At 45.3% G+C, this 25,197-nt stretch overlaps 1 protein-coding gene across 3 annotated transcripts in view; it reads left to right on the top strand.

Moving 5' to 3' along the window:
• THADA (THADA armadillo repeat containing) overlaps positions 1-25,197 on the top strand; it is a 312,182-nt gene that overhangs the window by 207,154 nt on the left and 79,831 nt on the right. For all 3 annotated transcript variants that reach the window (XM_079941582.1, XM_079941583.1, XM_079941584.1), the window contains one exon: positions 8,292-8,407. In XM_079941582.1, coding sequence (XP_079797708.1) covers positions 8,292-8,407 — 116 coding nt within the window. The remainder of the gene's footprint in view (positions 1-8,291; positions 8,408-25,197) is intronic.

Here is a 25,197-nt window from a genome sequence, read left to right on the forward strand (position 1 = left end):
CCAGCCGCTCCGCGGCATGTGGGATCCTCCCAGACCAGGGCTCGAACCCGTGTCCCCTGCATTGGCAGGCAGATTCTCAACCACTGCGCCACCAGGGAAGCCCTAGAACAGATATTATATCACTGTTTTGGAAATTGTTAATTCTTTATAAGCAAGCCTTTGTTTGTATGTTGGGTTAAGACTGACTACCTCTAAACCTCACCCTTACCCAACAACTCGGGACCCTTGACACTTCTTCTGGGTGATGGAACTGCTCACTGCACTGTCAGATTTGGAGCACAAGGCCAGAAATGATCCAAGACAAATGTATACTCACTCTCTTATTAATACTGTGTATTTCCCCCCAATCCCATTGTGTGGGGAGAGTTTAGAGAGATGGCTCTTAGCACCCCAGCTGCAGCTGCAAATACAGGTTCTGCTCCTGCCACCCTGGCAAGGGGGCAGGGTGGAATTCCACATCAATACGTGCTCTGTTTATTGAGTCTCTCTTTCTGCCAGACAAAGCTGTATATCCCTGGAGTCCAGGAGCTATGAAGAACAGACATAGCCCTTTCCTTCAATGAGCTATGCTCCAGGAAAGGGAAATTGTGGATCGATAACCATGACGACAGGATTTAAAAAGTTAAAAAAAAGAAATGAAATGAGCTGTTGGGCCCTGAGGAGGAAAGTCTTAGGGTGGGGATAGGAGGTGGTTGATGAAAGCTGAGGAAGGCTTTATGGAGGAGGTGGTATTTAAGCTGGGCCTTACAGTATGAATGGAATTTCAATAGGCAGAGCTGGAAGAGGTGTGGGGAGAAATGGAAGGAACATCCTGGACAGAAAAGCATTGTCAGGAATGGGAAATCATCCCTCGTGGCCACATAATAGGTCCATGAAGTGGAAGAAGTAGGAGGTAACACTAGAAAGGTAGGTTGAGCCTTCCGTGGCCAGCAGATTATTTTAGGACACTGGAGATCATTGAAGGATTTTGAATTTGGGAGTGATACGATCAGGACTTGGCTTTAAGAAGAGTTGCCTGCAGCCATGTGTAAAATAAGTTTTGGAGGCAGAGACCTGTCCTTTCAGTTGTTTTCATCATCTAAGTGTAAGGTCTTTTGGTTCCTGAACTAGAACAGTGGGAGTGTTACTAGAAAGGAGGGGATGTGTTTGAGACACAAAGTGAATTTCCAGACCCCTGCAGACTTTGTGTTTTTGTACATTTTAGTCTTTAAAGATATTCATGGCCTGTTTCCCAAGCCAGAGTCAGCCAGGAAGTAATGACACTTTGTAATTAGCATCTTTTTCCTGGCAGCAGCAACACAAGGCAGCTAAGTGTCACCTTTTGGGAATTCTCCCAGACCTTTCTAAGGATCTGTCCTCATCTGATAAACGGGTTGAGGTTTGGGGAGAGTAACCACTTGAAATGCTTCCTGACCTGCCCTCCGGCCTAAAGTTAGATGGGTAAGTAGCCGTGGGTGGCACATGCCCACTAAGCCCATTCTTGTAGGGATGACCAGTATCCAAGGGTCACGCCTCCAGTCCACCCTGTGACCCTCCAAGGCTGGTAACAAAGAGGAGTGTGTGGAGCTCTCTGTACAGCTGACACAGGCAGGCACATGCGCCCGGCAAGCACTGTGCTCTGCGCCACGGGACCCAGAATGATTAGAAGTGGCATATAAGTTAGAGAGCTCTTCTCTCTCTTACTTTCCCAGCTTCACCCTCACCCCAACACACATACATAGAAACACAATCTGCCTTTTAAATAATTTTTGATATATCCGTTTCCTGGCAGTCATAACGATTAGGCATGTTTCTGTGAATTAGAAAGTTTAGATTCCTCCTTCAGCCATCTCCCTTCTCACCCCACCTCCTTTCAGTCTGACTTAAAGCCATAAAATACTTCTGCCTGCCTCCCTGCCTTTAGTTCTGTTTGTATGAATTAAGTCGACAGGATAAATATTCGCATTCCCAGCCACAGGCTGAAACAATGTTTGCCTGTTCTGCCCAGTGAGTTGAGAAGAAAAGGGGGCCTGACATCACCCTATACTGTACATTCCCGGCATAGATCATTTATTTAAGTCCCTGAAAAAATACAGATGTTTTACCAGCCGAAATAAAATCCTGTGTAAACACTGGGCTTGGAAAAATGTGGCTCTGACTTAGCTTTGGGGGTTGGAGCAGCCCGGGGAGAAGGCCAGGAGGCAGAAGAGCAGATACAGAAATTTTATACTCGGCTGAATGTGATAGGGGCAGAAGTGTTCGCCCCCAGTCTGCATGCTGCACTAGAAGACCAGACTTTGTTTTTAAGGAAGTACAGCTGCAAAAGGGGATAAATTTGTTGATCTTTGGAGTTCGGGATTATTCCTGATCATGATACCTTCACCTCATTTATATCTGACCTCTGAAATGAGCATCCCTTTTCTTATTGGGGCTGTCCTTTCGCATGGCCTGTCTAACCTGGTCCTGTTATTGCTGGATCCTGCTGGTTTTTGGAGCTCAGCTGCTGTTGATTTTATAAAGGGGAAAATTGCCTGGAAGCCATGCTTAGTGAAGAGGAAAACCCATCTCAGCGTTGCATTCCCAAACAGCCATATATCATCTTGATCTTGTCTAACACAAGTCACTATTTTAGTCCAGCAGCATAAACCAGACATACTTTACTGGTGCAGCACAAGTTTTTTCAGGGATCTGCCTCATGACTCTTTTTGGGCCTGTGGCATTTATTCAAAGAGCATTACATTTGCTCTGTGGAGTCACTTTTAAGATTCAAAGCTGCCAGCATGGACCCCATGCTTTACACAGATGCTTGGGGCTCCCCTCAGTCTCTCTGTGTTTAGAGTGGGGATGGGGGTGGGCAGAGGCTAACTGTTCTCCAGACTTTTCTTAGATCCTCCCGGAGTTTCATTAAGTCTTTCGCATCTCAGGGGCAAGAAGTCTTAGTCCGCTCTAGCTGCTTCCTGATCACCCCCTCCTCGGGGCAGGTGTGACCAGCTCATCTCTGGGCAGTCCCAGGCCTCCTGTGATAGTCATGGGTGATGATGTTGCTTTGCACTTGGTTGTTTTCTGTGTGCTTTTTGTCTCTTTCTGACCGGGTCACAGCTGTTTAAAGTCAATAAAGCTTTCTCCTGTTGTCTTTTTTTTTTTTTTTTTTGCTGGACACACCCCTAAGTCCACTCTAACCTTTCTCCAAGGGGCCTGCTATAGCTGGAGGTCACCAACAGTCTTGGTCTGTCCCAGTGTGATTATTAATAGAGCTCTTTTTCACTCTCAAAAGAATTCCTGATTTGGAAGATAAATTACCCTAACAAGCCTCACATGGATATTCCTGACCAAACTCATTAAATCCCCCTCCCTCATTCCCAATCCTGCCGCATATTCTCGTGATCCCTGTCTTGAAGCATGGCCCTCGATCCCCAGCTGCCTGAGGGAAGGTCTCCTTCCTGACCCTCAACTCCAGGTCTAGAGCAGCTGCCAAGTCCTGCTTCTTCAGCCTCCAAAACATCTCTCAAATGTACCCTTTCCTCTGCATTCCACTGCTGCCATCGTTTAGATTGGGGAGGAGTGATGGGGGGTGTCACAAAAGCAAATTGTCAGATCTTCTCATTTTTCAAAAGAGTTTAGACATCAGGGTGATTCTGATGTGAAACCTCCCAATTCATAAATGATGATTTCAAAATACTGTGTAGGCCGAATGAAACATCTGCAGCCACTTTTGGTCCACGAGCTCTTCTTGGTTTCCAGGCTCCAGTTTCAAACGTCACCTTTTGTCTAGACTGGCAGTAGTCTCACTCACCCTGCCCCTTCTGGTCCAGCCGCCTCACTGCCCCTGGCCTTTTCTTTCCGCATTACAGATCTGATCACATAAGAGCTCTGTCTGAGGAGGTCTTTGCTGTCTCCAGAACAGAATGCACATCCCTCGATGCTGCCTTTGAGATCCTTCTTTGTCTGACTTGACCCATCTCCAGCTGTGTCTCCTGCTACCCTACGCACACCCTGGCTGTGATATTGTTACACGCAACTATTTGCTGTCCCCTGAGCAGTCCCAATATTTTTTTTTACTTAACGGGTTTTTTTAGAACAATTTTGGATTTATAGAAAAAGTGAGTACAAAGAGTTTCCATGTTATTCCTCTCTTCCCCAGCCCCTCTCCCCAGTTGGCTTATTAATAGCATGCATTAGAGTGGTATGTTTGTTACAATTAATGAACCCATATTGACACATTATTATTAACTAAAGTCCATAGTTTACCTTAAGGTTCATTTTTTTGTTGTTGGCAATACCAATGTTTTAATACTCTTTAACAGTTTTTAATAATTCACTTTCCTCTGCTTGCATATTCTTTCCCCAATTCTGGCAAGATTCTTTTCAAGGCCAAATATGAATCTCATATTTGCAAATATGATATTCCTGCAAAGCCATCTCTGTTTATTTTTGGAATGGGGGCTGGAAGGGAGGGAGGAGACAGAAAGAGAACTAGCATTTGGATCAGGTGCCGAGCGTGTGCCAAGTACTCTACATATATATTCTTTAAAATCTCTCTACAGTCCTGTCAGATAGGTAGACATTATTATACTCTTTACTGCGAGGAAACCGAGGTGAACAAGTGGCCCAAAGCCCCACAGCTAGGAACTGGGTTTCCACCCAAGTCCTCCTGGCTCCGAAGGCTGTGCTCCTTGCCCCGCCCACAGGGCTACATTCTTACTACTGGTCCAGCCTCCCTGCCTTCCCCACTGGATTAGGAATCTACTAGGGTTAGGAATCCACTGAAGTGAGGAGTGCGTATTATTCAGCTCTGTGTTTCCGCTCCTAACATGGGGTTGGCACCAACAGCAACTCACCAGACCCATGGGCACGTGTCTTAAAGGCAGAGTTAATACAGGAAGGGGCATCCAATATCGACATCAGTTCAGCAAATGCTTGTTGAATTCCTGCTCTGCACTGGATGTGGTGAAGGGTGAGGCCACGCATAAGAGCACGATGGTGATGCTATCGTGCAGGTTATAAATCCCAACCAGGCAGCATCTGGGAAATGATTGGTTTTCTGTTTATCTGCAACTAGAATGTAAGCTGCAGGAAAGCAGGGATTCTATGTGTTCTCTGCTGCAGCCCCTAGGACAGTGCCTGGTAGTAATAGTTGTTTAATAAATATTTGTGGACTGAATGTTGGAATCCTGTTGCAAATTTGAGACACCTAAAGTGACACTAAACTTCTCAGAGTTCTCCTGTTCTCAGTCATCATCCTCCGGTCTGGCAGCTGCAGTTTCTCTGTGTTTGGTTTGATACAGTCCTGTATTATAGGCTGTTTCCAAGTTATCCCAGGCCTGGGCTTGACCACACTCTTTGCCCAGAAGTTCTTCTGGACCAGAACTTTAGGAAAGGACGGGAGGAGGATGAGCTGCCTCACCCCTGCTGTCCTTTCAGAGCTGATGGACAAATGATCCTTCCTGGGAGCTGCCTGGAGCTCCCGGATCTGACCTTGGACCAGAGTTCCAGGGGCCTGGCCTCACTTTTGGACTGAATGCAAAGGATGGCCTCATTTTTCTTGAGAGAATTAAACCCAGCACTCTTTTTTTTTTTTTTTTTTGGCCACCCCATGGGGCTTGTGGGATCTTAGTTCCCCGACCAGGGATTGAACCTGTGCCCCCTGCAGTGGAAGCACAGAGTCTCATCCACTGGACTGCCAGGGAAGTCCCAAACCCAGCACTCTTAATGCCATATGAGGGTAATCATATTTTCAAATATTTTCATTAATTATCTTGAAGGAAAAAGTTATCTCAAACATAGTAACCTGGGGCTTCCCTGGTGGCGCAGTGGTTAAGAATCCGCCTGCCAACGCAGGGGACACAGGTTTGAGCCCTGGTTCGGGAGGATCCCACATGCCGCAGAGCAACTGGGCCCGTGTGCCACAACTACTGAGCCTGCGCTCTAGAGCCCACGAGCCACAACTACTGAGCCCGCGTGCCTAGAGCCCATGCTCTACAACAAGAGAAGCCACCGCAGTAAGAAGCCTGTGCACTGCGGCGAAGGGTGGCCCCCGCTCGCCACAACTAGAGAAAGCCCACTCGCAGCAACGAAGACCCAATTCAGCCAAAAATAAAATAAATAAAATAAATTTATAAAAAGAACAAAAAACATAGGAACCTGTTTCATACATTTGCTCATAAGCCTTTTTTCTCCTCTTCCCTCCCTCTGGCTTCTCTGCTCCTTCTCCTCCCCTGCCCCCTGTTTTGCTTGTCTTCTCTGACCCTGTCTTTCACTCGTATTACTCTGTCTCTCCTACGTGCTTATTTCCACCGAGGTTCTTCTAAGCGTACCTCCCCCTCCATTTGTTCCATGTAAATAGATCGCTCTCCGTTCCTGGTGAATAACCAGGATCACAATTGTTGTCTGGTTTGTGCCCAAGGTGACAGAATTGATGGACTTGTAGGCCGATTTTCATAAACCAGAGCTACCAAGCGTTTCAAAAACAGCCTTGTTTTTGCCAAGTAAGGTGAGCAAATATAGGACTAAGTTTAAACATCCATCAGGAGTTATTTTTGAAGTGATTGCTTCTAAATGAGAGGCGTTTGAAAATCTCACGGCTTTCTTTACAAGTAAATTCCAAAGTCATGTATTTTGCTGGTGTCTGCTGATTAATTATAATCCTGTGACACCATGAAAAGCCCTGGTGGTTGGTTTTGTGCAGCTGTGGAGAGAAGTAAAGCTAGGCCCAGTGGCTTTGCCAGCTCTTTCAGGATGCTGGGGATTCGGGCAGAGGGAGGTAGTCTTTTCACTCTGGCAGTCATCGCATAAGAACAGAAGCCCCGGCCAGACTCATTGCTCCAGACTTCACGACGGGCGGTGTGAGTCCCTGTGGGGAGTGTGGTGAAGTAGTGATGGTTGATCGGTTGCTTCTGAAATAACAGATCAATTATTAGAGAAAGCATTTGCAGTCTCCACATGGGGACTTGTGTGCCTTCTCCTGTACAATTACTTCCATTTAGGAAGAAAAAAATTTTTAATAGCAGTTACATAAAATAAGTAATCAAAATTTCCTTTGACTCTCTAAACCACAGGTGCTCAGCATATAGCAGATCTCTGACCCGGGAAAACCTGCCAGCTCATACCCATTTAGAGTCTGATGACTCTGGATCTCTTATCTTGGCCTCTTGGTTTTCCTCATTGCTTCCTTCTGTATTTAACTCTCAAGTCCCTCACTGACAGGAAAGAGAGAAGAAAAAGTTGAATCTTGTTACTTAGGTAGAATCATGTGCCGCTCTGGTAAAGGATACAATAGGGAAAGAAAACAAACTGATGATTAAAATAGACTTTCCAAGTTCTTGATGTGTTTATCTGTGCTTGCTTTGCTCCACCCTCCTCCTCCCCTTGATAAGGGCACTGAAGGATTTCTCTGACATGTCTTTTCCCTTGACACTGGCTAAGGTCAGTGGATCCCATTTACGCCCTTGTCCACTTTTGTTCTCTGCTGCAGGTTTGTACTTCTCACAAAGGCCTTGTTGATGTCATCACTGAGTGAACCCAAGATACACTTACGTGCACGTGCCAATGCGCGCGCACACGCGCACACACACACACACACACACACACACACACACGCACGGCCTATGGCACGTGCTTGCTGGAATTGTGGCCTTCATTCTAAATATAGGCTGCTGGAGAGATACAACAGGATTTGTCTTTCTCTGCTTAATTCTGATATATAATGTCATGCAAGAATAAGAAAGTGGGGTGTGTCTGCAGTGCTCCCTCGGCTCCTGACATCTCAGGGAAGATCTAAAAAACCTAAATAGTTTACAGACATCACTGTCCACTGTTTGCGAAGGCAAGCATCATTGCGGCCTGCTTCTTTAGCCAAGCATGTTGTGATAAACCCCAAACCAGATTAGACTCACAGACATTTGATTTTTCCTGTGTAGTAAGATTTTGACTTTAAAAAGTACTTTTTTTTTTCCATATGAGACTGCTAAGATAGAGAAAGATGTTTGCATTTCTTTGCTAAAATCAATTTATAGGTTGTTTGTAACTAATAAGCTCTTGGCATCTAATGACTGGTCACAGAGTAATCTTCATTTTTTGGACTTGTGCGAGGAACCCAGAGCACAGGTACAGATGAAAGACGTTGGTTTTTCGCCACCTGCTGCGTCCTCCAAGACCAACATGATTTTTCTGCAAAGAGACCAGAGCCACATTTTGCAGGTGTCTGTTTTCTTTGAGGGGAATGTTTTAAGGAAACCTAAAAGGGAGGAACTGGACATTTAGGAAAAATATATTTTCACAGCAGGATATTGCTTTTTCTCTTTTTTTTGGTTTAGGTTTTTCATTTGTTACAAGCCTTCTCAGACTCCAAATACAGAATGAATACATACTTTCAGCAGGAGCTGGCTGACGTCGCTGTTTGTACTAAAGCCAAAATCTGGCTGGCCAAGAGGTATGTTAAAGCCCCACGTGAGCATGGAGTTATCAGGGGTTAGGAATACATTGGAGAAATGCTGTTTCTAGTTGTGGGAGTTTTTTGTTTTTTTTTTTTTTTTTTTTGCGGTATGTGGGCCTCTCACTGTTGTGGCCTCTCCCGTTGTGGAGCGCAGGCTCCGGACACACAGGCTCAGCGGCCATGGCTCACAGGTCCAGCAGCTCCATGGCATGTGGGATCCTCCCGGACCGGGGCACGAGCCCGTGTCCCCTGCATCGGCAGGCGGACTCTCAACCACTGTGCCACCAGGGAAGCCCCTCGTTGTGGGAGTTTTAAAAGTCACTGGCATGAGTTTTCTAAACTTATTGGAGTATTTATCTCTTTTTTTTTTTTTTTTTGCGGTACACGGGCCTCTCACTGTTGCGGCCTCTCCCGTTGCGGAGCACAGGCTCCGGATGCACAGGCTCAGCGGCCATGGCTCACGGGCCCAGCCGCTCCGCGGCATGTGGGATCTTCCTGGACCGGGGCACAAACCCGTGTCCCCTGCATCAGCAGGCGGACTCTCAACCACTGAGCCACCAGGGAAGCCCAGGAGTATTTATCTTTTTTGAACTTTGGGTTGTGGTAAAGAAAGAAAAATATTTTCTTGACAATTTTTCTAAAACTGCTGTGTGGCTGGGGGGCATGTAATATGGCTTTTTATCTGTCCACCAATCAGCTTGTTTTTATGAATACCTGCTATGTGCCCAGCCCTGTGTTAGATATCCTAACAATGAAAGGCAGTAATTGACTAAATCATGTGGTACAAACTATCAGGTACCATTGCAGCTCAGAGATGAGAGATTGATGTTAGACTTGAGCAGCTGCAGAGGGGCCCAGAGCAGGTGAATAAGAAAACGACATGCAAATTGCCTTTTTGGGTAGGTAGTAGAGAAGATTGAATAAGCAAGGCAAAGGAGAGTGGATACGTTTTTTTTTCTTTTATTCATCCTTGCCATCGTTAGTTTTTTCTGAAACTTAGAACATTTACCATGTGAAAGATGGAGCAAAAAGAATTTCTCAGTTTCTCTCGAATACACAAGGAGTCCTCTCTGTAACACTCTGTTCAAAATCTGTGTTACTGCAAGGGCCTCCCACCCACTGCTACATCCTCTGTGATTCTGGGAGAAGGGGGGTCCAGCAGAGGCCCATAGGCTACCACATTCCATGCTGTGGTATATTGCCTTTGATTAATAATTAGTATGTTGGTTGTCTAACATAACAGCCTCTTTTTTATTTTTCAAAAAATGTGCTTTTGTTCACTTTTGTTGGTCTCCCATCTTATATGGCAAGACAAGCAATGGTTAATGTGAGACCCACAAATCAGTGTAATTCAACAAAGTCTTGTGAGCGAGCATAGACTACACGATAGCCGCTGTGTTAGGAGTTGTAGGGATGCAAAGGTATAGAAAGAATTAGTCCTGGCTTCAAGGAGCTCCCATCCAGGTGGTGAGAAGATGTGTAAATAAATAATTTTCATCGAATATGGTGAGTATGATAACAAATGTATGTAGTAGGTACAGGAGTAGCCCGGCATTTGGAGGGTGGATGCCTTCAAGAGTTGGGAATTTTGCCAAGTGGCCAGGGTAGGGCAGGGTGTTCCAGGCTCAGGGAATGTCATAGGCAAAAACATAGCAATATGAAGTGACATGGTGAGTGTGGAGAACTAGAAAGAAGTTAGCTCTTCTGAAACCTAAAGTATAAGGTATGTGTAGCAGAGAATGGGGCTGAGGAGATATGTGGAGGCCGCTTGGTGAAAGGAAAGCAACCCAGTGAAGAATTCCTCAGTGGGTAGAGATGTGAGTCTCCATGTTTGTCTAAACACCTGTATCTTTGGCCAGAGATAGTGATGGGGAAATTCTCTAGTATCTGAAATGCCAGTAAAGTGATGGTTAATGGTTAGCCTCTCATTTTTAGTACGATTTTTGTTTTCTCTCTTTTATTTAGAGAACAGGAGTTCATTGACTGTTCATAAACTGCTCCCCTGAGCCTAGTATCATTTGGCTTCTGTGTGGCTTTTAGAGAACTTCCCAAGATGGCTTTTTTGAGAGAACAAAGAATTGTGATCATATTTGTACTCTCATCTGTTTACCAATTAGTAGGCCTGGTCCTCGCAGCTATTATTTCTGGGGATCAGGAAGTCAGGGAAACGATCCTATTGAAACCCCTGCTTCCAGCCAGGACTGCCCCAAGACAGAATCTGAATCTCCTGTTCTTAAAGTTCTATAAGGAAGGAATTTCTGCCCCCTTAGTTTGCTACCCCTTATAGAAATTCATCATCTGTTGGCTTCCTGAGTCAATTCCTGCTTGTTGGCTGGGAAGGAGGAGATAGAGTAATAGGCCAGCGATCTGAATGGGCCTTCATGTTGTGCAGTTCCCTGTGATGGATGACAAAGCTGCCATCAGCCCCGTCTTCAGCTGGAGAAGTCCCCCTGGCCTTCTAATTGCACTTAGAAAATTGCAGTTTTCTAATCAGTCTTTTCATTATTGTCTGCATCCACCCTTCCCCCCCCATTCTCTGATTTTCCTCCATGATTTTCCAGCCCTAGAAAACAAAGGCATGAATCACTGAAATTCACTGGGTTTCCACCTTCTTTGCCCAGAGTCCAGGAAAGCCACTTTTATGTTTCCAGTACAGTCAACTCTTTATTATCCAAGTGTGAACTTTACACTCCGTGGGTGGTCTGTTAACACCAGGCTTCCTCTTGCTCCCCAGTTCACTTTTACCATATTAAGCAGGATGTGTTCAGAGCCTGGAATAGAGTTTGAAAGGAAAACACGTGGCCAGAACACAATGTATCCCAAAGCCACGTGTCAGTTTTTCTGGATTATCCACGTCACTGGCAGGATAACTTTGAGTTTCCTGAATAGGAAGGTATAGAATCAGATATACGTGATGAAGCCTCAGCCTGTTGCACGCCTGCCCTGCCCTTGAGGTCCTCAGAGAGTGTTGTCCCAGAAGATGTTTGTCTGCACCGGGAGCCCCATGCTCAGATGAGCCACTTATGGGTCCTAGTGGGCCCTTCTCAAAGCCAACCCCTGACTTACATTCTCACATTCTTTTCCCCTGAAAACCATTACAATGCAGAGCATTCCAAATTTGGCTGCTGAAGACGCTCCTTTATGTCCATAGAAATTTACAAAAGAAAGAGGAATAAATGTTCTTTTGTGCCTACTAAGGATTTTCTGTATCTTTTTAGTATAGCTTGAAATGTCAGTGTTATTGCCAAAAAAAAAAAAGTCGGTTTAAATTTTAGCACTAACACCTTTTTCCTTCTTCAATTTATGTTGATCATTAGCTTGAGTTTATTCAATCCAGTGTGTACAAAAACATTAGTGAGGATGTAATTTATTTATTCCCCAAAAAGGGGTTTAAAAAAAAAGTACATTGGAGCCATTGGATGACCAGTTCCGTTTTTAAATTTTTAACCCCGAAATTGAGGGCATATAAAATAAAGACTTTTGTTATATATTTGTGTTTTGACTTTGCAAGATTAATAGGGATTTATATGAGGTGATTAAGCAATAGCCATGGATTTGTTGGGGAATTTTTGGTGATGAATGGCCAGCTGGCAACATGGCCCGAGTAGGGGACTGGGCTTCTGCTCTTACAGGCCGCTTTTCATTCCAAGATGTCAAAGCCTTTATGGAAATCAGCTGGTTAATCCTTCAAGTCCCTTCTTCCCCCTTTTCCTCCATCCCTCTCTCCTCAATCCAGTTTACTGTCTCTCTCCTGGTGCAAAGGCAGTTTACCAACTACTGAAGGAGAACTAAGCTGACCCAGGCCAGAAACTGAGTGAAACTAGGGGTCAGCTGGTGGCCTGGCGAGGCTGACTGTGGGAGAGGAGGTCAGTGCAGCCCCGCTCGAGGCCCTGGCTGCTGCCCTTGCTACAGATTCCAGCTCTTCTGTCCCAGCTGGATCACAGGTCCCACCTGAATAGGAAGGACTTTTAAAAAGCCCTGTCAAGTAAGAGAAAGAGGAGAAAAGATTTATTTACTTTGATTGAGAGTTGGAATTACTGTTATTTTGGGCTTAAAATTTTTCAGAAATCAATTCAGTTATCTAGCGTCTCCTTTGGTTATAAAAAGAAAAACCTCTGTGTGTGTGTGTGTGTGTGTGTGTGTGTGTGTGTGTGTGTGTGTGTCCTTTTAGTAAATGTGGTAAACTTAATGGACTGTCAGATTCCATGCAATGGATGATGTGATGACCAAGAAGAAAAATGTGTCCTACTGAATTTTTTTCACATTTTTTTCTTGACTGTCAGTGTAGTTTGTGCTCATCATAGAAAATTAGGGAAAAGAAGAGAATATAAGTCTACTCTTACCAACATCTAGTGGAACCCACTGTTATTGGTTAACAGTTTCATGTTATTTACTTCATCTTTCTTCCTATGCTTTTTTAATGTAGTTGAGATTATGCTGTATATGTGTAAGCTGTAGCTTACTTTTTCCATTTAACAGTATCGTGAAAGCATTTGCTCTTATTGAAAACTCTTTATGGTGTAGCTGCTATGGAAAATAGTATGGTGTTTCCTCAAAAAAATTAAAAATAGAATTACCATATGATCTAGCAATTCCACTTCTGGGTATAGACCCAAATTAATTGAAAGCAGAATCTTGAAGAGATATTTGTACATGTTCTAGTTGCATTATTCACAATAGCCAAGAAGTAGAAGTAACCCAAGTGTCCATTGATGGATGAATGGATAAACAAATGTGGTATATATGGACAATAGAATATTATTAAGCCTTAAAAATGAGGGAAATTCTAACACACAGTACCACATGGATGAACCTTGAGCACATTATGCAAAGTGAAATAAGCCAATGACGGAAAGACAGATGCTACATGATTGCACTTATGTGAGGTTCCTGGGGTAGTCAGATTCAAAGACTCAGAAAGTAGAATGGCGGTTACCAGGGGCTGGGGAAAGGGAAATAGTTAGTGTTCAACTAATAGAGTTTTAGTTTTACAGTATGAAAAGAGTTCTGGAAATTGGTGGTACACCCATGTGAATGTGCTTAACACTCCTAAACTGCACACTTAAAATGGTTAAGATGGTAAATTTTATATTATGCATATTTTATCACAATTTAAAAATTCTTTTAATAACAAACATTAAAAAAACTCTTTGTACTCTATCATTCCTCTAAGGTTATCGTCCTGACTTCTTATAATAATTTTTTCTTTTTTGCTTTGCTTTCTACTTCTACTGTCTACGCGTTGCCAAAAGTAAATTGCTTTTTGCCTGGTTTTGTAATAAGAAAAATATCTTTGAAAACATCACTTGTTAAAGGTAGCATATTTTTGTCACCTGAATAATCAGGCATTAAGTTTACCTTACCATTGTTCCATTACTGGCCACTCAAGTTTATTTCCCATTCATTCAACAAATATTTATTAAGCCCTGCTGTATGCCAGGCTATATTAAATACAGCAACTGCTTATTAAAACCCCTACTTTAGTGTAGAGAGGGCGACAAAACAGAGTCTCGTCAAATAGAATCATAGATCTAGAACTTTAGAACTGGAAAGAATCATAAAGTTTGTTGTAGTCCACTCCCATCCCCATGCATATGGGAAAGTTCAGCCCAGAGAGGTTGGGGGATTTGCCCATTTTCACACAGCTGACCAGGGTGTAACAACTACCTGACAACAGCTAACGTTTGTGGAGAGCTTAACTCCCCGCTCCTCATTGGGTTCTTTCCGCTGGACCCCATTGCTTCCATCTATCCAGTGTTTTTACGTCAGGGCTTTGAATGGTGATAACTGAAGCATTTTCTAGAACAGTGCTTCTCAGATCTGCTCATGAATCACCTGGGGGCCCCTTAAAGTGAAGACTTCCCTTCAGTAGGTCTGGGGTGGAGGCTGAGATCCTGCTTTTCTGACAGGCTTTAAGGTGATTCTGATGCTGCTGGTTCTGAGACAGTATTTGAGGGCCAAGGGTCAGAGAGCCAGCCCCTGTGAGCACCCAGCTCCACCCCGCCCGTTGAAATACTCCCATCTTCACACCCTCATTCTCAGGGCTTGTGTCTGGAGCTTGGAGCCGTGGGAGAGGGTGAGGCTCCTGAAGGGGTCAGCCCAGAATCCTTCCTCCATCCACCTGGGATGACCTGCACTGAGGGGGACCGCATGGCCCCAGTGCTCTCTACGGGAAGTCCACACTCCCTTGTCCGGGCAGCCATCCCAGTGGACTCAGTGCCTGGGGTAGGACCCAGGCTTTGTTGGCATGCAGTGAATATTTATCATTTTGAAAAATAACAGTCTGATATTCTGGTGAGAAAAACAACCTCTCAAGAATACAAGAACAGGTCCCAAGGTTACTAGGAAATCAACCTTGGGAAATAAATTTTTGAATAAAACAGTGCTGATGGAGGGAAGAGATGATGGAGGGAGCTTATGTTTGTTGAAGACCTCCTCTTTGTGCTGGATCTAATGATTTGTTACCCCAAGTTAATTCTTATTTGCAGAAAGTGTTAGCTGTATGATCCATGCACTTCCTATCCAGCTTCCCCATCAGTGCTCCTGGCGCCCCCTTGTCACTCCTCCGTGTGCTTCTGCATCTCCCTAGTACTGCCTTCCCTGTCCATCCCATTAGCCATACTCTCATGTGCTCTCCCCATTTTCTCTACTTCTTACTGGTCCCCCCACTAAGCTGAGGTGGTGTGAACCTGGAAGCCTGGGATTTAAATACATAAGGAAAATATGCTTATAGAGACAAAGCTAGGGCTGGCTTTTGTGTGGCAATCCCAGTTCTGCCACAGCGGGTTCTGTGGCTAGCTGCAGAAGTCCTGGTTTAGGGTTCTGTTTTGCTTTACAGCTGAAGACAGCAGTTATTTTCTAACCGCCAGATTTATTCACACGAGAGACTCCACTTCCCAGGCAGGAATCCTGGGACTTAGGTCTGATTCCATTTTCCCACTGTCCCTTAGCCCTTCCCAAATCCCTCGTGCCTTCTAGACCAGTCCTCTCCCCAGGCAAGAGGTCCTTCTTTCACAACTGCTCCGAGGGGCCCCAGCCCTTTGCCACAGCTGCAGGTTGCGTTTCATTCCCATGCTGCTGAAATGAATCCAGTCGGGGTGGGTTGTTAAAATATTCAGATGATCATGTGGCATTTTAAGGCTATCATTTGTGGTCCCTGCCAAAACTTTAAGGGAAGCAAGCCTTAACAGGGATGGTTACTTACATAGCAAGTTTCCAGGCATTGCTGGGGGTTGGGTTTGCTTTGGGTTTGTTTCTTCTACGCTCTTCTTCTTTTTTTCAAAGTAAAAGTTTCCCCAGTACTCCCCTGCCCCCTTTTTAATTGCTTTTCTTTCAACCCCCAGATTTTATTGGGGAGGGAGATTCTCATCAGGACCCCTCTTTAATCCCCCAGCTCAGCCTATTCAAAGTCTCTTTGAGCCTCACACATATTTGAATGATGAGAGAAATGAAGTTGGTGTATTTTAGACCCAAACTTGTTGACATTTGTTCACTTCCCTTTCAGACTTCTCAGGAATGTTCAAGGTCATGATATCTCGGGATGAGATCCTGTTTGTATTTTTAAAAACAGAGAGAGACATTAAATTAGCACATTTCAACCCAAAGCAATGGACAAGGTGCAAAACATTTTCTTCATTGGATATTCCGTTTAAAAATATGTTACGTCTTAAAAGAATAAGCTGTTTAAGAAGTGAAGCTTGAGAATATAGGATATACTTCTTGTTGACAGACCAAGCTTATGGAAACTAGTCAGGTAAAAGCAGTCAGAAATGATCAGTATATTAAACTGTGCCTTTGAATAAGTTGCCCAAGATCAAAGCTTCTTCCTATTGCGGTGAGAAATAAAGATAGTTTGTTTATGCAACTGCACATCAAGAATTCAACCCCCAACTTTCTACTTTTAAATATAGAAATCTGCAGACCTAACCTAGAGGTAGTAATTAGTTTGATAAAGGGCTCAGAAATATCTGTCTTGCTCCACTTGTAGCTGTTGGCTTCCTGGGGTATTGTTGTTGGAAGATTTGGGCAGTGTTGTCATTGCCCGGCTTGCAAGGGATGCAGGCTTTAAATGGCCTCAACACATTTTCACAGTATTATGTAAAACTCCAATATAGTGGGTTATTTTTTTTTTTTCTTAGCATGTGACATGCTTCATCTTTTGGGTAAATCAACACCTTGGTTACCTTCACTGAGCCATTCCCAATGAATCCAAGCCAATTCAGATTCACAGACAGTACAAAGCAGTGTCATAGGCACAGTGGGGAACATAGAGATGAATGATATTGTCCCTATTTCAAAAACCAAGTGAATAAGACAGGTGTGGATTTAAGTAACTGTAAAGAAGTAAGAATTTAGTAAGTGCTGGAATGAGGTCAGACTGTATCACAGGAGCCAGCTAGTAGGGGTTGGAATGTCAAGGATGTGTTGGAGAAGGGAGAAGTCTTTAAAGACTAGGTGAGATTTAATTGTTGGATAAGGTTAATTTTCATAGATTGGAGAATAAGTGAAGTTATAGTGGTATAGAGCCTATGTTGCTAAGTAAGTTGTGAAGGTCTCATTGCCCAAGTACAAAGGAAGGAATCTTAGTACAGTGCTCAGCATCATGGGGACCACCTAGGCATATATAATTAAGTCTGTATTATTGTCAAAGTTTAGCTATGATCCAGTCTAGTTGAAAAGAGCTTATCCATGTGAAACAACCAACAATGACATTCATGTAGAATTCTAACTCTGTAGTACATATAATAAGTATACGAATTCAAAAAAGAATGTGGACTGGGATAGCCAGGGAAGGCTTTCTAGGGGAGTTAGGTATTTGAGCAGGGTCTTAGAGCATGGGTGTGATTTGGAAACGCCAAAAGTGGTGAGAAAAGAGCATATCAAGATGGTGGACAGTATGTACAGTGGCACACTGTTGGAGAAGGCATTTGCATGTGGGCCAGTGGGGGATTAGAGCTGGAGAAGACGTGGTGTGTTTGGAGAGCAGTGCAAGATTTGATAAGAGACCAGTTGTGGCAGGCCTTAAATGTCAGCCAGAGGAATTTGGATCTGATCCAAGAGTTAAGAGGAAGTCAGTAAGCTCAGGCTTACACTGGTAAATAGGCTGCTGTCTCCATGCTCATGAGATACACTGAGGGGTGTGTTAAATCTCTCCAGCCTCTCTCAGTGATGGACAAAATCTCCAGCCCCTCGGGGAGGCTAACAAAAGCTCCCTAGTAGCAGTCCACCAGCTCCGTCTGGCACTTGGAGGCCCCTGTGGCCTGCCTGGGCAGCTAGAGTTGGGAATAGAGGTGCTGCTTGTGTGCATTTTAGACTTCATGGCTATTGTCTGTTCAGCGTTGCTAAGAAGACCGTAGAACCACAGCGTTTATAGCAGGAAAGGGAATTTAGAGATCATCTAATCCAGTGGAATCCTTTCTTCAAACAGAAGCTTAAGTGGAAGTTCAAGATGTTCAAGATAATAGAGATGGCAAATACGTTGCAAGTTGAGATGGGGGCCTGGAGGCCCACCCACATAGCTTCTCAGCCATTGGGAGCCCCAAAAGGGACTCCAGAGAGCACCCTGACTCCCTATTTCAAAACAGAGATCTAATCCAAACCACTATCTGTAGACAGGAAAATAGACACAAGGGGGCAAGTGACTTCTTCCTACTTGACAGATGTGTCTGGCTCCGAAGATAGCCCAAATTAGGGATGTATTCAAGAAATAGCAAATTTGTTTCCTGCCTCTTGATTCTCTCGCTTCCTCTGCTGCAGCCTGATCATCCTCACAGAAAATACCACAACCCCAGGCCCTTGAGCTGCCCTCCTTGGATAGGGCACCATGCACTAGACCTTATTGCCATCAAAACTTTGCTATTCTAGATTCCCTTTGCCTCAGAAATCCACTCTCAGCTGGCTGACTGCCACTTGGTATGACCAACAAATCATGCTCACATGTTACCAAGTGCTAATGTGTAAATAAGTTAATTTTTCTGGGTAGTACAACTGTTTTTCAGTAGTGATCTTCTGGAGGCAATGCCTTTAACTCAAGTCAGTAACTTGGGGGCAGGCTTTCAGGCAGCACACAGACCTGGCAGGAGCACTTGTTGAGGCCTCACTTGACTTCCTGCTTCTCTGTCCTCATACTGAGCTGACTTAGCCTTGGTGCATTTGTCCTTTGTGGCCAGCTTCGGGCTGACCTTAGGAAGGCTTGTGGGGCACGTGGGCAGGTCTCACGTGAATGGGCCAAGGGAGCGGACTTGAGAGAGACCCTCCGAAGCCTCATTGTCGTCCTTCCCCTCAGCTGCCAGTGATGCCCAGGTTTCCTCAGCGACTGGACTGTCCTGCAGGCCTCTGGAAATAGCTTCCCACGCACGTTCGGGAGCTTATTCCCCCTTGAGCCGGAAGGGACCCTCACCAGCCCAAAGGCCCTGTGTTCCTGGGTGACCACAGGGAGGGTCACTTGGAGAGGCACTGGGTGAGTGGAAAAGCCTCTAGCTGTGAACGCACCTCCCTGAGGTTGAGGGAGGCAGGGTGCACTCGCGGGTAGTAGGTCTGGGTTCTGGCACCTGCTCAACTACTAACCAGTGATGTGTGGCCTCGAACTTCTTTGGGCTTCAGTTTTTGTCTGTAAAGTTGGAAGCTCCAAAATGTGCAATAGGTGAGGGTGGGGAAGGACATGGTGAGTAATGGGTATGCAGGTACAAAAGAGCTAAGCAAATATAGGGAATATTTATTGTCAGGTAGCTAAGTCTTTGTCTGCATCATCAGCCATGTTGAAGCAGCTGTGCTCAGAGCCTTGCTCTTCACCACACTGGTGACCAGGACACAGCACCAGAGTGCGTGGCTGCAAACCGAAATACCCTAACTGTTTGGCACAGGGTCTCACTTTTCATCTGATTGTGTTTGGGACACACGGATACAATTTGTCTAGAAAACCTTGGTTCTATTCTTGGTTTTTGCCCCGATCTTGGATAGGTCACTTGAGCTATATGAGCTACCTTGTTGATTTATAAAAATGAGAATAATAATGCCTACTTTTCTTCTCTCTTAAGAATCTTTTAAAGATAAAATATTTTTTGAAGATAAAACTTTTTTTTTTTTTCTTTTTTTGCGGTACGCGGGCCTCTCACTGTTGTGGCCTCTCCCGTTGCGGAGCACAGGCTCCGGACACGCAGGCTCAGCGGCCATGGCTCACGGGCCCAGCCGCTCTGCGGCATGTGGGATCCTCCTGGACCGGGGCACGAACCCGTGTCCCCTGCATCGGCAGGCGGACTCTCAACCACTGCGCCACCAGGGAAGCCCGAAGATAAAACTTTTAATAAAATGCCGTTGATATTATTATTATTGCCAAGGCTAATTTCCAAGTGTGTGCTTTGCCAGGTTCACATTAGCAGAGTTCTGACTGGACTGTTAGAAATTCTCACCTGTGATCTACATGCAGACTTCTCACGCAGCTTCTAGAAGTGTTCATTCACCTCACTTAATATATCCTATTTTAATAATTCTAGGAAGAAAGTGAGGTTGAAAAGAAAGGGGACTTCTGTTAGCATTTTATATAATAACCGAAGCTATATATCCTCCAAGCCCCAAACTGTACAATAAAAGTTTTCTTGGATAATACTTTTCTCCCATAATTCCTAGCACATTGCTTATTAAGTTATTAACCAGCAATTCCTCTGGCAGCATATTAAACTTTACTTTTAAACAAGTCACAGAAGGGGGGAAACATGCATCTCTCATAAAAGGAATAAAAAACATACACCCTCTAAAACGGTTTCTTCAGGCTTTGAACAAATCCCAAGCCCCACACAAGGTCCCTTTTTCCTCATTCTGTACACATAACTTGAGTGTTAGTACATTAATGAGAAAAAGATGCCTAATAGAAAGATGGAAAAATATGAGGGCCTCTGGGGGTGTAGGAGGCTCCCTGGGAGTCCTCTGAAAAGGCAGGTGAGCTTTCATGGAGGGAAAGGCAAAGCCTTGGCATTGAGCTTGTGGGGTTCCTCTTGAGCAGCGGCACTCCCAGGGAAGCAGAGGCGGCTGTGGCTTCGACCTTGACCTAAGAAGTGCCCCAGGGCCTTGTGCAGACTGCCTGGGCCTGCCTTTGCGGAGTGCCAACCCAGAACCTTGGTAAAGTGATTATGGCCCCCTGTTTTCAGATTCCGTCCCCCAGGGACAAAATCAGCCTTTCCAGGGGCGGCCCCATGTGCTCTGTAGCACATGGCTGGACATTTGGTCCCTTTCTGGACAGACTCACAGCTCATGGTCTCTTGCTCTGTGCATGACGACTTGGTAAGAATTCCTTACGAATTGGTCAACCACCAGAGCAGGGCACGAAGATGGCTTCACTTTAAAAGGAAAATCCAAGTAGGAGGGCTCTGGGGCAGCTTATACATGTGGGTGTGAGTATAAACACTTGCAAAACTCCAGACCAAGAATGGCTGGATGGAAGTTGGAACATAACCATAAAAAAGCAGCTCTGCCGTCACCCGCCTCCCCTCCCCCAGGGGAGGGCAAGGTAAACGAGCAGTCCCGGGTAGCCAGTCGGGGCCTGCGTGCTGCTGCCAGCTGGCCCCTCATGCAGATCTGAATTCTGGATGTTACAGCGGGGGAAAATAACTTGTTTAAAAGTATATATTCTGCAATTCATGACCGTTTGGCATCTTGGTTTAAACAAATCCCTTATTGTTTCTCCAGGAATGCCGTATGATGTTTGCTTGGCTGGGAGCTGTGGTGAAAATGGAAGTCAGAAGGGAGAGAGGGGTTCTTTTTATTTAATTTACACTTCCACATTTATATGACTTAATGTAGCCTGCCTCAGAGAAGTACCTCCTGCCTCCTAACCACAGCAGCTCTTCCTTTTAAAACCAAATGTAGGGAGAGGCGGCGTCTGGTCTGCAGACGGCTGCCCTGTCGCAGAGTCTCAAACTGCCGAGGACTACAAAGATGGCCAGCGGGATCTCTGGGAGACCAGAGGAAGGTCAAAAAAATAGCCCGTCAGGTCAGCCATTCAGACTGTCCTCAGAGGCTGTTCTCTAATGGTTAGTCAGGGAAGGTTTCCTAGAGGACAGGCTTTGAAGTGAGTTTTAAATACAGGACACGGCGTGGCTAGACATGTGTCCAGTGGGGGGCCATGGCAGGGCGTGGGAACACGTTATAGACTATTTCCCTCCTCCCTCTTCTACTACTTTTCCGCTCTCTTTACCTTCTCTTCTCCCCCAACCCCCGGCCCGGCTTCTCACCTGCCTTCTCACCTACTTTCCCTCTCTTTTTTCGGGTTTTCTTCTTTGCAGCCTATTTCAGGCCCGGTGGTGGTCCCCGGGATATTGCTTCATTAACTCCACTGCTGGCTCCACAGTGAGAGGCTGCTCGTGCTTTGTACTCATTGTGGTAGAGACCAGAAGTGACCTGTGTAGGCGTGAGCCCACGTAGGAGCCCAGATTAGAGGAAGAGCCCACAATGGACTGTGATGGGGCCCTGCCAGGACTCACGACCCAGAGTCATTCTAAGCCATCAAGCTGGCCAGCTGCACCTATTTCATTTTCTGGTCTTCATTCTTCCCGGCATGTGGCAAGCATGTTCCCACCTTTGTATCTTTGCTCCAGTGAACTCTCCTGCCTGGAATTCCTTCTTTCCATTCACTAGCCAAATCCTTCCATGTCTCCAGACCCCTCCTCCATGACATTCTCTAAAACTGTTTTTTGTGTGTTTTGTTTTTCTCCACATACCCCCCCCCACACACACACGCACACGCGCACACGCGCGCGCGCAGCCATAAGCTCTTCAAGGCCAGAACCTTATCCCCTCCCTCCATTTCTGTTCCAAGTAGGATGTCCCCCATGGTGCTTAGTAAAGGTTTCTAGATTCATAAAGTTAAGCCATGAGTCTAATCAGGATTCTGCGGGAGTAATTCCCTGGAGACTGGAGTGACCTTAGACCCTGACTCTGTTGAAGTCCAGATATGGTCTCCGGACTTAGAGACCTTAACAAACACTAGTGGCCTAAAGCCAGAACAGCTGTTTTCAGCCCACTGAGTATGGCAGTGAATTCTTCTGGAAGAGTTTTGTATGTCCAAAGTGAACTGTTTCTTCCAGGGAACCCACCAAGGCTTCATGCTAATGAGCAGGGATCCCAGCCTTCCAGCATGACTTGGATCGATGGGGTGCCACTAGCGCTTCAACCCTTTGGAGCTTTTGGAGCTCTTAAAGGTCACTCCTCAGCACTCCCATTTGGGGCATGTCACCCATCCGCTGTCGTTTCCTGCTGTCCCTCCCCTTCCACATCCTCTTTGCACTTCTTGTTATTCTTCAAACATGTCACATGCTGTCATCTTTGGACATGGTGCTTCCTCTGCTGGGGTCATTCTGTCCACGGTCTGTCTCCCAGACTCCCCCTCATCCTCCAGCTTTGCCAAGGCACTTCTGGGCTCACCTAGGCATTTCCCCCTTCCCCATCCTTAATTTTCACTCTGTCAACCCTTCCTTTGGGCACCCATCATACCATATGATTGGTTGTGTGTTTCTGTCACTAAACTAGTGGCTTTCAAGGTTTTCTGACAGCCACTCACAACAAGAAATACATTTTACAGATGACTTTGTACTCTGTGTGTGTGTGTATATATGTGTGTATATATACACATATATATACATATATACACACATACACACACCTATGAAATCTTGTATAGTTTGATATTTTACTGTCTATGTAACATATGAAAAGTCTGCAAAAAAAAAATGCAACAGAGAGAGAATTTACTCAAGATTTATTCGAGTATTCAATTTTGGGAATGTTAGCATTCGACATATCCACCATCATTTTGGATATCAAGCATACCCCACTGATACCATTCAGTATAATAGAGGGTGACTTATAACCTGGAAAAGAAAAAGAAAGGAGTTAGACTAAATCAATCAATATCTTAAAATTATTACATTTTATAAATTATATCATATCAAAGATAATTTATTAAAAATTCTTTCTGGGGCTTCCCTGGTGGCGCAGTGGTTGAGAGTCCACCTGCCAATGCAGGGGACACGGGTTCATGCCCCGGTCTGGGAAGATCCCACATGCAGCAGAGCGGCTGGGCCCATGAGCTATGGCCACTAAGCCTGTGCATCCGGAGCCTGTGCTCCGCAACGGGAGAGGCCACAACAGTGAGAGGCCTGTGTATCAGGGAAAAAAAAAAAAAAAAAAAAATCTTTCTGGGCAAGGATTTTATAGAAATCCTGTGTATAACAAACAATTTAAGGGAATGATGCTTACCCTGACTACTTTAATGTACTGGGATTATATTTTCTTCATCTCTCCCTCCTTCCCTTCCCTAGCTAGCTCTCTCCTTCCTCCTCCATCCCCCTCTTCTTCTTCCTTCCTTTCTTTCTCTTATGCTGGTCACCACCTACTAGTTTATTTCATAACTAACAAAATGGATCATAACCTACAGTTTGAAAAACACTATTCAGGACTCTAAGTTCCTTGAGGGCAGTGACTGTGTCACTGAAGCATTTCATCTTCATATTTCCATACCCTGGCACTATTCCTGGCTCTCAGTTTCCTCTTAGTAAATGTTTTCTGAATGAATGGGCTGCAGTTAAAAAGCTCTGCAGCCACTGGAATTCCGGAAGGGACAGGAGAAGTGAATAATTTATCACAGACTTCCCAAGAGCTCCTGCTGTCCTCTAGACACTAGGACCATTGTGGATGAGTCTGGGAAGCCTTCCTGTCTCAGCCCTGCCTTCTGCCTCTCCCAACTTCCAGGAGAGAGGGCAGGAGGTTTAATGAAGTTCAGAGATCAGGTTCTCAGGTGGGTGTTTGTCAAGGGACAAATGATAAAAAGAGTGGAAGAAAGAATTTTAACAAGCCCTTCATTTCATTTTATATATGTAAACTTAGTCCTCGTAGTACCTGATTCCTGCTACTCCTTCTAAAACCACTATTATGCTGTTTTTCAGCCCATCTGTTAGACCCTGACCACTCCTGACTTTTTTCGAACACTCTAAATCTTTATTATACCATGCCCCATGCCAGGATTTTTCCATTTGGGGGAAGAAAAAAATCCCCAAACCCACCAAAACCCTGTGGCTTGGTTTCCTGTCCAGCTGGCTTGCTCTTTCCCAGGATTTTATTCCCATCATCAAAGTGGCTTGACAGACCGAGAACAAACCTCTGGCTCACCCTGAACTCACAGCGTACCATTTCCAAGTCAGAACAAACATCAAGTAATAGGGAGAGAAAAAGAAAGAGAAAAAAAAATTATTTTCCTGACTTAGAAGCCAGTTCAGAGTGAAGCCCAACTCTGATTCCAGACGGCGATGTTCTGAGGCTGAGGCTGTGGCTGTCCTCGAGGGTGGAGCCTCGAACAGTGGACTCCAGGCCAGAATTTCTCTCCGAGTCAGTCTCAAAGGAGAAGCCATGGATGGACTCCTTTGTAGCCCCAGATCCTCTCTGTTTCCTGGAATCAAGAGCAGCAGCCTTTGAGGGAGCCTCCCATGATCTCGTTAGACTACGTTAGACTTGGCCTAGAGCCTCACAGTTATGGGAGCAGTCAGAGTGGTCCCTGCGGTGTCCCAGGAGGCCTGCAAGCTCGGCAGCCTGTGCCAGGTCAAGAGAAGATGCAGGGCTTCCCTGGTGGCGCAGTGGTTGAGAGTCCGCCTGCCGGTGCAGGGGACAGGGGTTCGTGCCCCGGTCCGGGAAGATCCCACATGCCGCGAAGCGGCTGGGCCCGTGAGCCATGGCCGCTAAGCCTGCGCGTCCGGAGCCTGTGCTCCGCAACGGGAGAGGCCACAACAGTGAGCGGCCCGCGT

Source organism: Stenella coeruleoalba, assembly GCF_951394435.1.
Source record: "Stenella coeruleoalba genome assembly, chromosome: 13".
Lineage (NCBI taxonomy): Eukaryota > Metazoa > Chordata > Mammalia > Artiodactyla > Delphinidae > Stenella > Stenella coeruleoalba.